General features: G+C 42.2%; 2 protein-coding genes across 5 annotated transcripts in view; one reads left to right on the top strand and one right to left on the bottom strand.

Moving 5' to 3' along the window:
* dnm1l (dynamin 1 like) overlaps nt 1-6965 on the top strand; it is a 38254-nt gene extending 31289 nt beyond the window's left edge. For all 4 annotated transcript variants that reach the window (XM_008110389.3, XM_008110387.3, XM_008110388.3 and 1 more), the window contains 4 exons: nt 1229-1396; nt 2291-2400; nt 2992-3151; nt 3919-6965. In XM_008110389.3, the coding sequence (XP_008108596.1) occupies nt 1229-1396; nt 2291-2400; nt 2992-3151; nt 3919-3975 (495 nt within the window). In that variant the 3' untranslated portion in view covers nt 3976-6965. The remainder of the gene's footprint in view (nt 1-1228; nt 1397-2290; nt 2401-2991; nt 3152-3918) is intronic.
* A 183-nt stretch (nt 6966-7148) lies between these two features.
* Nucleotides 7149-12910, bottom strand: yars2 (tyrosyl-tRNA synthetase 2). Its single transcript, XM_003220816.4, has 5 exons — nt 12034-12910; nt 10656-10823; nt 9170-9325; nt 8877-9047; nt 7149-7844 (listed from the first exon to the last, which is right to left on the bottom strand). Exons 1-5 carry the CDS (start codon nt 12822-12824, stop codon nt 7664-7666), a joined length of 1467 nt encoding a protein of 488 aa, XP_003220864.2. The 5' UTR covers nt 12825-12910; the 3' UTR covers nt 7149-7663.
* Nucleotides 12911-14430: the final 1520 nt, after the last annotated feature.

Genomic DNA, 14430 nt, shown 5'->3' with positions numbered 1-14430 from the left:
GATTGATCTGGAAAGGTTCTTTTTAAAGTTAGAAATCTGCTTTAGGGAGCATGAAGACAATTAAAATCTGAAAAATCTGAAATTCTTTTGCTTTACTTTCTTTCTGTCCTTGGTTTATATGAATTTTCTTACTTTAATGTCTAAATAAACATATTAGATGCATGTTTTGCCCACTTACAGAGATGGGCAGCTAAGCAAGTTGCATGTGAAAGAAATTTGGATTTTTTTTTTCTGTGCTCATTGCAGACTCTTAAGGTCTTCCCCCAACTACCTGTATTATCCTTCCTCCTGAAAGATGTATGTGGCATGTGAGAGGTTTGAAATTGGGATAGTGAAAGATCTTTGAGGCTTCTTCTATTACGTAAAAGAACACACATTTATTAAGCTTCTATATCTGAGTGTTACTGGGCAGTCAATCAACCTTGTCTTTGAGAAGGAATTTATTGCACATCTACTGTATGAAGCTGCATGTTTTGCACATTTGTTGTCAGTGTGAGTGTATTATCTTATTACTGAGTTTTTGTTTCAATATTTGCTACTACAAAGATAGTTCCATTGATATAGCTGTAAAGAAGTAGAGAATTTGCTAGAGGAATTCAACTCCTGCATTTTTCTCAAACATGTTTCCATAGCCTAACAGAATATAGACAATAATGACATTTTATCTTGTCATTATGGGGTAAGGCATAGAAGTCAACTTTTGGGATAATGACATGATTTATATAGATTACTGTCAAGGGGTGCTTGCTTTTGGACAAGCACCCCATTGACTTAATAAAGCAAGGTGAATTAGCCTTTTGACCTGAATGTCCGATGTTAGACCAGTATTCAAACCAGGAAATTTCCCAAAATTTATGGTTTCCCACTTTATCTGGAACAATCAGCTGTGGCTAACCACTTTGGAACAGGCCAGAACACCAAATTCAGTCAGTGCTGTAATCTCTTGATTTGTTGCAAAACTGTACTTTCCAGCTTTCTTTGGATGAAAGAGTAGGCTACCCCTATCAACTCAAGTCTAATTTGTTTCCCCGGGACGAAAATGGAAGTTAGGATACAAATGTTGTGGGGTGAAGACTATGTACCTTAAGATTCTTAAAAACCAGAAGGGATAAATAACCAGTAAACTAAATACAAACTTCTCTTCAACAAGGGGCTGCCCAAGGTGGAATATGAATTATTGGTCTTGCAAATAACTGGATTTGAATGTTGTACTGTTGTTTTTCATTAGACGTCTCCTGCTATAGGAGAAGGAGTCTCTGAATCTGGAACAGGCAACTGGAGAGGAATGCTGAAAACCTCTAGAGCAGAGGAGATATTAGCTGAAGAAAAGTCAAAACCAGTACCAGTTCTGCCTGCCAGTCCTCAAAAAGGACATGCTGTAAATTTGCTGGATGTGGTGAGTTTCTACAGAAACAGAACTGTAATGAACAGAAGAGAACTGGGTCTTGGTAGCCCATAGCTAAGGACTTGCTCCTGTCTATGTTATGTCAAGGAAACCAGATGGTTCTTCAACCCTGCCTGGTTGCACAGAATGGCTTGGCAGGGTCAATTTGGGTGGGGAGTGGCGGGTACAGTAAGTTGGAGGAACACTTATGGTTCAATGTAGCATAGGTACACACACACATCATTGAGGGGAAATTGGAACAGGAGACAGTTTTATCAGTAGAACTGAGGCAAGTAAGTTCACTTTCCTTTTATAGATCCTCCTGGTTTTCAATGTCTGCTTCAGGGCATTTGGAAGACCATGAGAGTGGGGGGAGAGAGACCCCTTTTATATAGCACTTCTCAGTAAAGTACTCTGTTTGTAGTTGATGCTGGCCCTTGCAGCCCTATGCTTCTACTTCAGTAGTGAGAACCTAATGGACTGGGTTTTCTGAACTGTCCTTTCCATAATCTTATACCTTACTTTGATAGTGTGTTTCATTTAATGCCATTTTTAGCATGGATCTGTAGGGATGTTGCATCCTCAGGATGTTTATGATCTTTTTGTAGCTGCCACCTCCACATTTTTAAGCTAGACATACAGATAGATATTGTGTCCCTTCTGGGTATTGAAATCCAAAAGATTTCGAGGTTGAAAGGCTCTACACCCCTGGTTGATTCTTTCTACCATAACAACCTGTAAAGAAATCATGTTGTTATTTAGCAGCATTGATTTTTGCATGTTCAGGCTGAAACATGTTTTAAATACCAGGCTGTTTGGCACCTTTCTATAGTTCAGTATAAATATAATCTGGTAAAATGCTTAGTTACGAAATACTTGTAGTAACACTTGCTTTTGTTATCTTAGCCAGTTCCTGTTGCACGCAAGCTTTCTGCCCGAGAGCAGCGAGACTGTGAGGTGATTGAACGCCTCATCAAATCATATTTCCTAATTGTGAGGAAGAATATTCAAGACAGGTTAGTGATACTGAAGTAGTCTTGCAGCATGCTGATTTTATTATTTTGACATCTAATTTTATGTGCAGATGAAAGTGAACACTAATCCCACATCGTTAGCCTAATGTGGGGCTGTAAGGATAATGGCTTGCTGAAAACGGGTGATATTACGTTAAAGTGTGTCTTATGTGTCCAAATTCATAATTACTTGGCTCTTTTAGTTTTTTGAGCTTGGGACAGGAAACCTGATACCTTCCAGTTACTTTTAACTATCATGTCATTACTGTTGTACATGCTGATTGGAGTTGATGGGAATTCTAGTACATCCGGCAGGCATTCTGGGGGAAAAGGGAAGAGGACCAACCAAGGGCAAGATGGATGGATGGATGTTCTCCTTGAAGTGACTGGCTTGATCTTGAAGGAGTTGGGAGTGGTGATGGCCGACAGGGAGCTCTGGTGTGGGCTGGTCCATAAGGCCACGAAGAGTCGGAAGTGACTGAATGAATAAACTACACACACACACACCCTTTTCTGGAAAAGAAAGTGAAATTCTTACCTAGATTCTTAAGGCACCTGATCATTAGTTCTAAAATTATTTCTTTTTGCTTGTAGTGTGCCAAAAGCTGTGATGCATTTTCTTGTTAACCACGTGAAAGACTCTCTTCAGAGTGAATTAGTGGGACAGCTGTATAAGGCCTTATTGCTGGATGATCTTTTGACTGAATCGGAAGACATGGCTCAGCGCAGGAAGGAGGCTGCTGACATGTTACAGGTACCACAGACCCTTTAGTTACAATGCTTCTTTATACTTTTCTGAAATTATAAGGCTGGTACTTTGAGGCATACACTAATTAAAACTGTCATAGCATGTTTCTGAGTTGAAATAGCCATTTGGTTTAATTTAATAAGAATCTCAGATGTAGTTAATGCACTCATCACAGAGGTCTACATATTAACTGCCACACTAGAGGAGTTTTATGTTGCATGCTATGCCTCGGTTTCCTTGACTCCTGATGGAGACATAAACAGCTCCTTAAATGACATTGGCTGGTTATCCTGTACCATATCACTCATTGCACTAAAAAGGCCTAAGCTGCTCATTTCTAGTCTTCATATGTGGTTTAGACAAGCTAGAACCCACGTGTGTTCCTTTTTTTGCATCCTTTATATTTAAAACAATTAGAATGTTTTTATGGGAAAGGCTTGGTATCTGGTATGACAAAACAAGCATGCATTTTTTGTTACATTTCTATCCAATTTCTCTTGTGAGTGTATGCTTGCAAACTGCGCTGTCTCTAACTTTATGTCCATAAGACCCTATGAAATGGGACTGATAGGGAATGCCCCCAAAGTCAACCAGTAAGTTTCAGAGCTCATTTGGGGCAATAATCTAGATCTCACAAATCTCATTCCAACACTCTTAACACCCATCTAGGTACATGAAGGAATCTGTACTGTTTTTACAACATAGTAGTTGAATCTTCTAAGATCTCAAGCAAATGTGTCCCCCCATGGCTGATTTTGCTGTCTTTCTCATAGGCCTTGCAACGAGCCAGTCAGATTATTGCTGAGATACGAGAGACACACCTTTGGTGAAGGCTTCTCCACTTTGATGAAGAAATGGATGACTTGAAAATTGCTAGGCGTTATATACTCATGAACTCCCTAAGTGTACTGCAGTATATATAGATGCTCATGTAAAAGACATTTGGTTTGGCTTTCTACAGACAGAACAGTATGCTTTATTTTGCAAAACAAGTCATATATAATCATTTCCCCTCCAGTTCTCTGGTGCAATGGACAAGTCTGTTCTCCCCTAAGGAACTGGGTTTGAATTAAAACTGGGGAAGGAACTATATACAATTCCAGTGCCTGGCTTGCTAAATGAGTTGCCCGTGGATAGGATGAACAGTGTAGTATTGTGATGTAGCTTTTCCAGCTGCTTTTGCAAAATAGGTTTTTCACCCATGAAGAAAGGACACCCAGTATCTTCTTTATAATGAATTAAATTGCATGCATTCAGGTATCACGGAGATAAATGGCACAGTAGAAAAACCGTCATAACTTGTGTAATGTGTGACCTCATGTTTTAGAACTTTAAAGAAATCTTTGGTTAAGTTCCAAGCTGCATTGGTGGGTTTTTAATTCAGATGAATCTGGAATAATTTATAAATAGGGATTCTGCTGAGAGGCAATGTTAGCCAAGGAGAAATCTGACTCACATCAATTTTTGGTTAGAGACCGGACCAAGACTCTGGGACCGTCAGTGTAAAAGAGTTGCAAATTAAAAAGCAGCAGCCTTAAAATCATAGAGGTCATGTTTTTCTTAAATATGGAAATAGGAATGGGTAGGAATGGGCAATTTTAGCCCCTCTCCCCCCACACCATATTGGATTGTAGCTCCCACTATTCCTCACTATTGCTCTATGGGATGATGAGGGTTGCAGTCCAATAAGAATCTACACAACATGAAGCTGTCCATCAGATTGATTTATATTATTTGCTGCGGTCTATCATTGTGCTGTCATGTTTTTCCCCACATAACATAGAGTTCACTTACTTGATAAAATCCACATCGGTTTCTCAGGATTCTATAATTTTGACCTGCACCAAGGAGTCATGTCAGAAATACACATATTAAGCTCACTTTGATCTGCTTACATTAGGGAAGTAGTTACCGTGCCCATTCTCAACTTTTGTGCTCATGGAAAACGTGTGGGCTTCATACATGTGGTAACTGTTTTATCCACTCAACCTTTACACAGCATGCTGAAAAGTTAAAATGGTGTTCTGAAACACTTAGGACAAAATGAATTTTTTAAAAAACATTTTAATCAGAATATTCAACAGTTTGAAAATGAGTTGTCTTTCCCACCCATTACATTAGAACTGCATTGCATTTTTACTTAAGGCATTTTAATCACATGACAAAATAATTCTGCTTGAGGATCGCTTCTGGTGCATTGGAAAATTTATGGGACAAGATCAAGCCTAAACTCAGTTTACCACCTGACTGAGAAATAGAAGTTCCTCTCATGGAATCTAGTAAGCTGGTCCTAGTGTCTGACAATGTAGAATCTCTCCACATTATGTGTGACATTTCTGATAACTGTTTTACTTAGCATCCTCCTCCTTCAACATTTGCCAGTGTAAATGGTAAAAAGATGTCCTTAAACATCTCAGTCTGTCATATCGGGACCTCAGTTTGCTGCATCGGGCAAGCATACTTTTGGAAAGAACCATTTTTTCCCTTAAATTACTCACATATACATACATGCAAACAGTTACTTTTACTTAACTGGTTGAAAATGGGATATTCTAAAAGTCTATTGTTGCCTACTTTAAACCCCCTAATAAAACAAATTAATTTACCTGCCAAAATACCTTTTGTGAGTGTTGGGAATTATTTCCTCTTCAGAAGTGCTTTGGAAGTACTTCAGTTTTGCTGCTGACTAGAAAGTTAAATTTAGTTTGTAAATGTATTCTGTCTTTTGAAGGACTAAAAAGTAAATGATGAAATAATCTAAATACTGTATGTGCAGAGTGGAAATTATTGCATACAATTGTCTCCCTAAGTGTGAGCATTAATTTGTCTAAAAGTGAATAGACATTTTTGAGACCTCCCTCCTTCCTCATTTTTCCCAATCCTACTTAGCTTTTTTAAATGATTTCTAAATCAGTCACAAAAATGTCCATTTCTCCCCAAGGGCACAGTGGCAGGTGCTGCCAATGAAGTGAAATTAGTGAAATTAAGATAAGATGCAGTCTAAGAGTTCATTCTGAACTCACTACTAGCATTTCTGAGATGAACAGCCCCCAGAAAGTTGTTTTAATGGGATGACCCATAATATCACTCTTCATTCTGATCCGATACTGAGCTGTATAGTAAAATGAATCCCAAAGTTGTGTTCCTCTAACTTGGCTGTGATATAAGCAACCTAAAGATTATGCCTTTCAGAGACTCAAGAGTTTAAAGTATAGGTCACAGAGTATGAGCTCCGTACCAGGATATCAAAGTCCTTCATGTGCTTTAAAATAGTTTTACCTTCCTAGATTATGATCCTCTAGGTTTTGAAGGACAAGCCTGTACCAGACAACCCAGTCTCAGGTTAGACTCAAGACTGCAGTGGAGTTTCCAAGCAGCCTAGTAGTTTAAATTTACATAGTTGCAAACTGTGTGGATATTTATCAACAGCTGTGAACAAATTTAAAATGGCAGCTATTATTGCCACCTCTGTACTAGCGCTCTTAAATATGGCTCATACAGGAGAGAAAACTGATTTGAAATTTAGCATGCTATGTACATATTACATAGTTTTAAGGCCATTTGGGTGTGACTTCATTTCCAGTGCTCTTCCTGTCTTTAGTAGACTGATGCACCTAAGATAACTGAAGCCGTGTCTAACATAAGCCATGTATCTTGCCATATTTCAAAAATCACTGTCTAGTGCAATTTACGATATAGAAAATTTCAACCTATATAAACACAAGATTAGACAAGAGTACTGTATGTATGTAGCAACTATTGTAAATAAATCTGATTGTGGTAAAATGAGTTTTACATCAATAAACCACCCTTTGAAGTATGGCTTCATTTTACTTGTGAAGGCACCTGTAAAAAAGTGTGCATAACTACCAGGGCAGTTGCAGCTCATGTGTTTCAAGGATTTCATGGAATTGCAAAACTGGTCAGCCAATAACATGGAGAAGTAGCTCAATAACATTTACCTTTCTTTAAATTTCACTTACATATTCCAAGTAAACAGAGCTCTAGAAATGTAAATATTTATTTAATATTCAAAATGAATCTAACAGGGTGCACCTGATAGAATTGCATGGCTGAAATGGAACAGTATCCAACATCTACTAGGTGATAAAATGTTTTCAAAAATATTCTGGAAAGGCCAAGTATAGTGATATCAAATAGGAATCCACACTATTCATCATGGAAGGTTGCTTTTTTACGACAATATTTGCATTTATATTCTTTGTAATACACACAATATAACAGAAAAGTTATTTGGGTTTTTTATTGTAGGCAATATTACAAATTCTTCAATCTTTACATTATTTGGGTAGAATACATGTTTTGTGATTCAAGTATGAAATGAGATCCATTTTCCAAGTAATCCTATAGTTCAAATCTCACACAGTGAGAAAAAGTATCAGCACCACAAACGTCCCATTCTTCTTGGGGTTAGGCTTACGTTATATTACGTGATGTACATACTTTGTCTTGAAGTTCTTCAAGTAATGCACGTTTTCCTAATATACCTGCAAAAGGTTAGCAGTTTTGCTCTTCATATGCCAACTGCAGCCATTTCACAATATAGTAATTTCTCTTTCCAATCCGAAGGAGTGACAAACCATTCCGCAAAATATGTTGTCCAAGAACAAGAACAGCATCAGGATCAGTAACTTTGATGTGGTTTATAGAAACGCCACCGCTTATTATGTCACGATGCCTTGAAAAGAAATTGTATAATCAGATGAAATGGAAGAACAACTTGGTGTAGAGTAATTTAGAATCAAATGAATTTCAGTGAGGGATATCAAATTGGCTTGAGCAACCTTTTAGTGTCTAGACATGTTTGATTACAACTCATATCACTTTCCTGCAATAGCTATGCTGACAAGAAATTAAAGACTAGGAGGGTACCAGGAGTGGCCAGTTAGCTCCTAATTACAAAAGTGCATAGTTCGCTGACACACAGAAAGAAGCAGGCACTATCCCAGTATGAGATTACAAAGGGGTAGCTCAAGGTAGAAATACTACAGTGCTAATACCATTTCTTTGCCACTCAGTTAACAGCAACAAAGATACAATTGAAATGAGAATGGAATAGTGGAGGTACCACCATACATTTGGCATCATGATCTGTTACTATCAAGTTATTTGTCTAGGATGCTGCAATGAAACCATTGAAACTCATTCTGATTGTGGAATGGATTCCATTGAAAACATTTGCAACCAAAGGACTGGGATCAATGGGTTCAAATTACAGCAAAGGAGATTCCACCTGAACATGACGAAGAACCTCCTGGACGTAAGCAGTGAATTCTCTGCCTCAGAGTCTGGTGGAAGCTTCTTCCTTGGAAACTTTTAAACAGGCTGTATTGGCCACCTGTGGGGTGCTTTGTGCTTTTTTCTGCAGGTCCAACAACTAGATGGCCCATGTGGTCTCTTCCAACTCTTATGATTCTATGAAAATGAACTTTAGTGCTACGTACTTTTGCATTGCCGAATATCTATTTTTGTGTCTGCCATCTTGATGAATGGGAGATCTTAAATTATCCTTTAACTCTAGCCTAGTTGACTTCTCATTTTGACACCTCTCCCCCCTGCCAAACTCACAATTACAATGTCCTACAACTTGCATTAGTGAATGTGGGATTTTTAATCCCACATATAGGACAATCCATGGGAATATAATACAAGAGAAGCGAGGTAGGGTTATTGTAAAATACTGCCTTGGAAATTGAGAATCTCAACTCACCCTCTTGGTCCATCTGCAATCGCATTAGCTTTCCGACACAAATCAAGTACTGTTGTTCCAGGTTCAAGCAGCAGCTCAACATAGGGTGCCTCATTGAAGAGTTCCTGTAGTTCTTGATCAGGCATAGTCTCCAGTGCTGCTATATCACTGTGATAAAGGGCCCTTGTACATCTGCCGGGGGGGGGGGGGGGTGTTAAAAAAAGAAGGGAAATAGTCAACATTTGTATTACAACCAATATTTGCAGAAATTGCTTACCAACCTAAGTATTTTTGCCACCTGAAACGGCCTTTACCTCTTAGCAGATTCCAGACCTTCTTTTCCATGAACAAGCTTGGTTACTTCGGCAGCAAGTCGTTTCTGCGGTCCCCATTTCTCAGGCTCTTTAGCATGCATTTCCATAATGTGATCAATTTCCGGAAGAGGAAGGAAAGTGAAAAGCTTCAGATACCTTAAAAAAAGATAGCAACACTTTGCCTCAGTACCAGACACAATAAATCTATGCACTGTATGTTTGTTTCTGTCCCTGCGTCTATGTCCTGTCATGGAAGTTATTTTCCCCCAAAGCAATTAAACAATCTAGCTTGGTCAAAGATGACTTGTTAAAAATGGAGAATGTGATTTTACAATGCTATTGTTACTCGTATCAGGAGCAACTTGAGAAACTGCAAATTGCTTCTGGTGTGAGAGAATTGGCCGTTTGCAAGGATATTGCCCAAAGGATGCCCGGATGTTTTGATGTTTTTATCATCCATGTCTCATGTCCCCCGTCTCATGTCTACCAGCTGGAGCTGGTAGAGCAAGCTCATTTGCGCTCTCCCCGGGTTGGATTCAAACTGGCAACCTTCAGGTTAGCAGTCCTCCCGGCACAAAGGTTTAACCCACGAGGGTTAAAAGCAAGGCTAATGGGTAGTGTTATAAACTCTTTGTGCAGACAGAACTGTAGCAGAACTTTAAAAGAGGTTCTTAATCTGCAAACTCCTTAAAAATCAAGAACGCTAATATTTGAGATAAGCCAATAAGCTTATAACGCCTAGGACACATTTGAAGTGTCTCATTCATTATTTATAATGACTGAATTACAGTAGAGTCTCACTTATCCAACACTCGCTTATCCAACGTTCTGGATTATCCAACACATTTTTGTAGTCAATGTTTTCAATATATCATGACATTTTGGTGCTAAATTCGTAAATACAGTAAATACAACATAACCTTACTGCATATTGAACTGCTTTTTCTATCAAATGTGTTGTATAACATGATGTTTTGGTGCTTAATTTGTAAAATCATAACCTAATTTGATGTTTAACAGGCTTTTCCTTAATCTCTCCTTATTATCCAACATATTCGCTTTTCCAACGTTCTGCTGGCCCGTTTACGTTGGATAAGTGAGACTCTACTGTACTGGGTGCTTCTTTAATCTTAATTAGAGGAATAATGCGGCCTGGACCTTTGGTGCAAAGTGGATATTCTTATTTACATGTCACCTTTTCCCTAGAAAGTAATTCAGTTTATACAAGCCTTAGACAATTCTTCAGGCCTGAGTGGAAACGTGATCTGATTCTCCTTAGTTCTAGTCTCATATTGTAATCCAATATCTCCCAATCTGGGTCCCTTTGGTCTATGTCCTCCAGTATGGCCAATGGTCAGGGATTATACTACAAAATCCACAGTTGGTTGGGAAGTCTCTATAACCACTAGAACACACAAACAATGTCTTTTTCCTTTTAAACATTGCTTTTTAAGAACAATTAATGAAGTGGAAATGTAATACTTGCCTTTTTACATCTTTATCTGGCTGTCGGACAAAAAACTGGTATAGGTCAAAAGGAGAGGTCTTGTTTCTGTTTAGCCAGACTGCATTCCCAGAAGATTTCCCCAATTTATTTCCAACAGTATTTGTAATCAGTGGCACAGTTATTCCAAATACATCTTCACCTGTAACCCTGACAGGAAACAAATGACAACAATAGCATTATATTTCTTGCCTACGTGGCACTGATCTTTGTTGGCAATGCAACAATTAGCAGAATGTTAGCACTACCACCTTTGCTATGAAATAACTCAAAAATCACTGCAGAATTCAAATGTATCTAGTGTCAAACATCTCTATTAACCTAGTCGTCTGCACTCTCCCATCAATTATGTCCATTTCCTTGAGAACATCCTCACCAAGGTCTAGCATTCACATATATTTATTTTCATAAGGAGCTGAAATGATACAAGTATGGCTGAGACCAAAGATCTACATGACAAATTAGTTCAGAAAACACAATCCTCTTTTGTGTCCTGTTTGTTAAAAAGGTTGTAGATGAATAAACACCCAAATACAGTACTGTATCTGGATTCCCCCAAAATTGCACCACATGTAGGTTTTTGCCCTTACTACATTTTTTTTCGTGTCAGGAGCAACCGGAGTGAGAGAATTGGCCATCTGCAAGGACGTTGCCCAGGGGACGCCCGGATGTTTTGATGTTTTACCATCCTTGTGTTAAAGCGCTGAGCTGCTGAACTTGCAGACCGTAAGGTCCCAGGTTCAATCCCGGGGAGCGGAGTGAGTGCTCGCTGTTAGCTCCAGCTTCTGCCAACCTAGCAGTTTGAAAACATGCAAATGTGAGTAGATCAATAGGTACTGCTCCGGCGGGAAGGTAACGGCGCTTCATGCAGTCATGCCGGCCACATGACCTTGGAGGTGTCTATGGACAACGCCGGCTCTTCGGCTTAGAGATGGAGATGAGCACCAACCCCGAGTCGGTCACAACTGGACTTAACGTTAGGGGAAACCTTTACCTACTCTTTACATACAAACCCCACTTGCATAGTTTCTAACAGACCTCACAACCTCTGAGAATGCCTGCCATAGACCTGGGCGAAACGTCAGGACTGAATGCTTCTAGAACATGGCCATACAGCCCAGAAAACTCACAGTAACCCAGCTTCCCAGCTTCTTTGCTAAGCTAGGTCTATTTATGTGTAGGACTATATAGCATAGGCCCGTGGCCCCTTCTAGTTAGGGATTGTGGGAGTTGAAGTCCAAAACACCTGGAAGGCAGACGTTTGCCCATACCTGTCTTACAGTGTAGATCATGGGCAAATTTGTGCCCTCCAGGTGTTTTGGACGTCAACTCCCAGCCTTCCTTCCTAACCCTGGCTTACTTGGAGACCAGATCGTATCCCGACATGATGTTGCCCAATTGGTCGGCGCCGCCCAGCTGGACGAGGCAGCCGTGGTGGCGGCGCAGGTGGAGGAAGTCATAGGCCTGCAGCGCCGGGTAGAGGAACTCGGCCAGGCCCATGCCCTCGGGGCTCTCGAGGCGCGCCCGGCAGCTCTGGCGGCTGAGCAGAGTGCTCATGCGCAGCCGGACCCCGGCCGGGCCGCAGAGGAAGCCCAGCACGGTCTCGCGCGCCAGCCAGGAGGTGTTGTCCAATAGGGTGAGGCGGCCCAGGCGCGCGCCGCTCCAAAAGAGCTCGCGGTGGTTCTGGAAAATCCGCTGGAGGCCCTCGCGCAGCCCCTCCGCCTGCGCGCGCGCCTTCTCCTCCGAGAGGGGCTCGCGCGCCTGGGTGCGGCCGCTGGGGTCGCCCAGCCGCGCCGTGGCCCCGCCCACCAGGGCGATGACGTCGTGGCCCGCGCGCTGGAAGTGCAGCAAACCCAGGAGAGGCAGGAGGTGGCCGGCGTGCAGCGAGTCGGCCGTCGGGTCGAAGCCGCAGTAGACCGCGATAGGCGGGCGGCCGGGCTCCAGAAGGCGGAGGAGATGCTCCTCGGCGGCCTGCGGGGGAAACACCTCATGGAACAGGCCCCGCTCGCACTGGGAGGCCAAGAGGCCTTTCTCCTTCGGGGGCTGAACGTGGACTCCCCGGCGGGGCCTGAACACCCTCGTCTCCGCGCTCAGGCAGCGACGGCCGGCTCTCAGCACGGGCGCCGCCATCTTGTTTGAAGAAAGGCGCATGTGCGGTGCGCTAATCTTGGAGAGGGGCGGAGCTAAGAGTTACACGCTTTGGAGCTGGATGCGGACAGTATTCAACTTGTAGTGTAGCAGCCTTCTTGGTTGGAGAAAGGCGCATGCGCGGCGCGCTAATCATCCCAGGGAGGGGCGGAGCTAAGAGTTGCACGCTTTGTAGCTGGATGTGTACTAAACTCGTATTATAGTGGCCATCTTGTTTGAAGAAAGGCGCATGCGAGGTGCGCTAATCATCCCGAGGGGCGGAGCTCAGAGCCTTGCCCCTGGATGGGCTCAGCTCATAATATGGGCGTCGCCATCTTGGTTGAAGAAAGACGCATGCGCAATGCGTTAATTCTATTGGGGTGGGGCGGAGATAAGAGTTACACGCTTTGCAGCTGGCAGTGCTGCTCCACTCGTAGTATGGGCGCCGCCATCTTGGCTGAAGAAAGACGCATGCGCGGCACAGAAAGCCTTTTAGGAAGGGGCGGAGCTAAGAGTTGCTGTGAGTTTGCCTATATGGCAGGCATGGGCAAACTTGGGCCCGTCAGGTGTTTTGGACTTCAACTCCCACCATTCCTGGCCTCAGGCCCTTTCCTGTTCCCCCTCAGCCGCTTAATGTCTTTTAATATGTTGTTGAAGGCTTTCACGGCCAGAATCACTGGGTTGCTGTGAATTTTCCGGGCTGACGAAGTGTGTTAAAGCACTGAGTTGCTGAACTTGCAGACCGAAAGGTCGCAGGTTCAAATCCCGGGAGCGGAATGAGCGCCTGCTGTTAGCTCCAGCTTCTGTCAACCTAGCAGTAACATGCCAGTGTGAGTAGATCAATAGGTACCGCTCCAGTAGGAAGGTAACGGCGCTCCATGCAGTCATGCCGGCCACATGACCTTGGAAGTGTCTACGGACAACGCCGGCTCTTCGGCTTAGAAATGGAGATGAGCACCAACCCCCAGAGTCAGACATGACTGGACTTAACGTCAGGGGAAACCTTTACCCCTATGGCCATGTCAGCTAACACCTCCAACAAAGGGTGCCCCCAGGCAGGAAGCAGCCAGGCTTTGAATCTGCACGGCCATTAAATGCTAATCGAGGTGACCAATTGCAACATTCACACTTGTCTCAGGCAGACAAGAGTTCTTTCTCCCACCCTGGATTTTCCACAGGTATATTAACCTCACTTGCCTAGTTTCCAGCAGACCTCACAACCTTGTGAGCATGCCTGCCATAGATGTGGGCGAAACGTCAGGAGAGAATGCGTCTGGAACATGGCCATACAGCCCGGAAAGCTCACAGTAACCCTGTAATACCTTTCACTCTGCTGTTTGGGGTGCAAGTGGGTGGAAGGCTTCTTGGGGAACTTCCATCACTTAATATAGAGTCCCAACCATTCTACTTAAGGTCCATTAACTGAGTACATGGCAGAATATAGTTTCTGAATCATTATGCTGAGATGTTTTAATTTTCCACAAGATGGCGGTGTTTCGCTTAAATCATAATACCAGTATTCACAATTGTTAGCTGCCATCAAGTCAGCCTGGACTTATTTCCTGAAAACACCAGCAGATAAGATTAAGTAGGCATCCGTAGGGGCATTGAGAATGAATCTAACTCCTGT

Source organism: Anolis carolinensis, chromosome 5 (assembly GCF_035594765.1).
Source record: "Anolis carolinensis isolate JA03-04 chromosome 5, rAnoCar3.1.pri, whole genome shotgun sequence".
NCBI classification, from domain to species: Eukaryota; Metazoa; Chordata; class Lepidosauria; order Squamata; family Dactyloidae; genus Anolis; species Anolis carolinensis.
The sequence above is the reverse complement of the archived record's forward strand: the minus strand, read 5'-3'. Positions and strand labels throughout refer to the sequence as shown.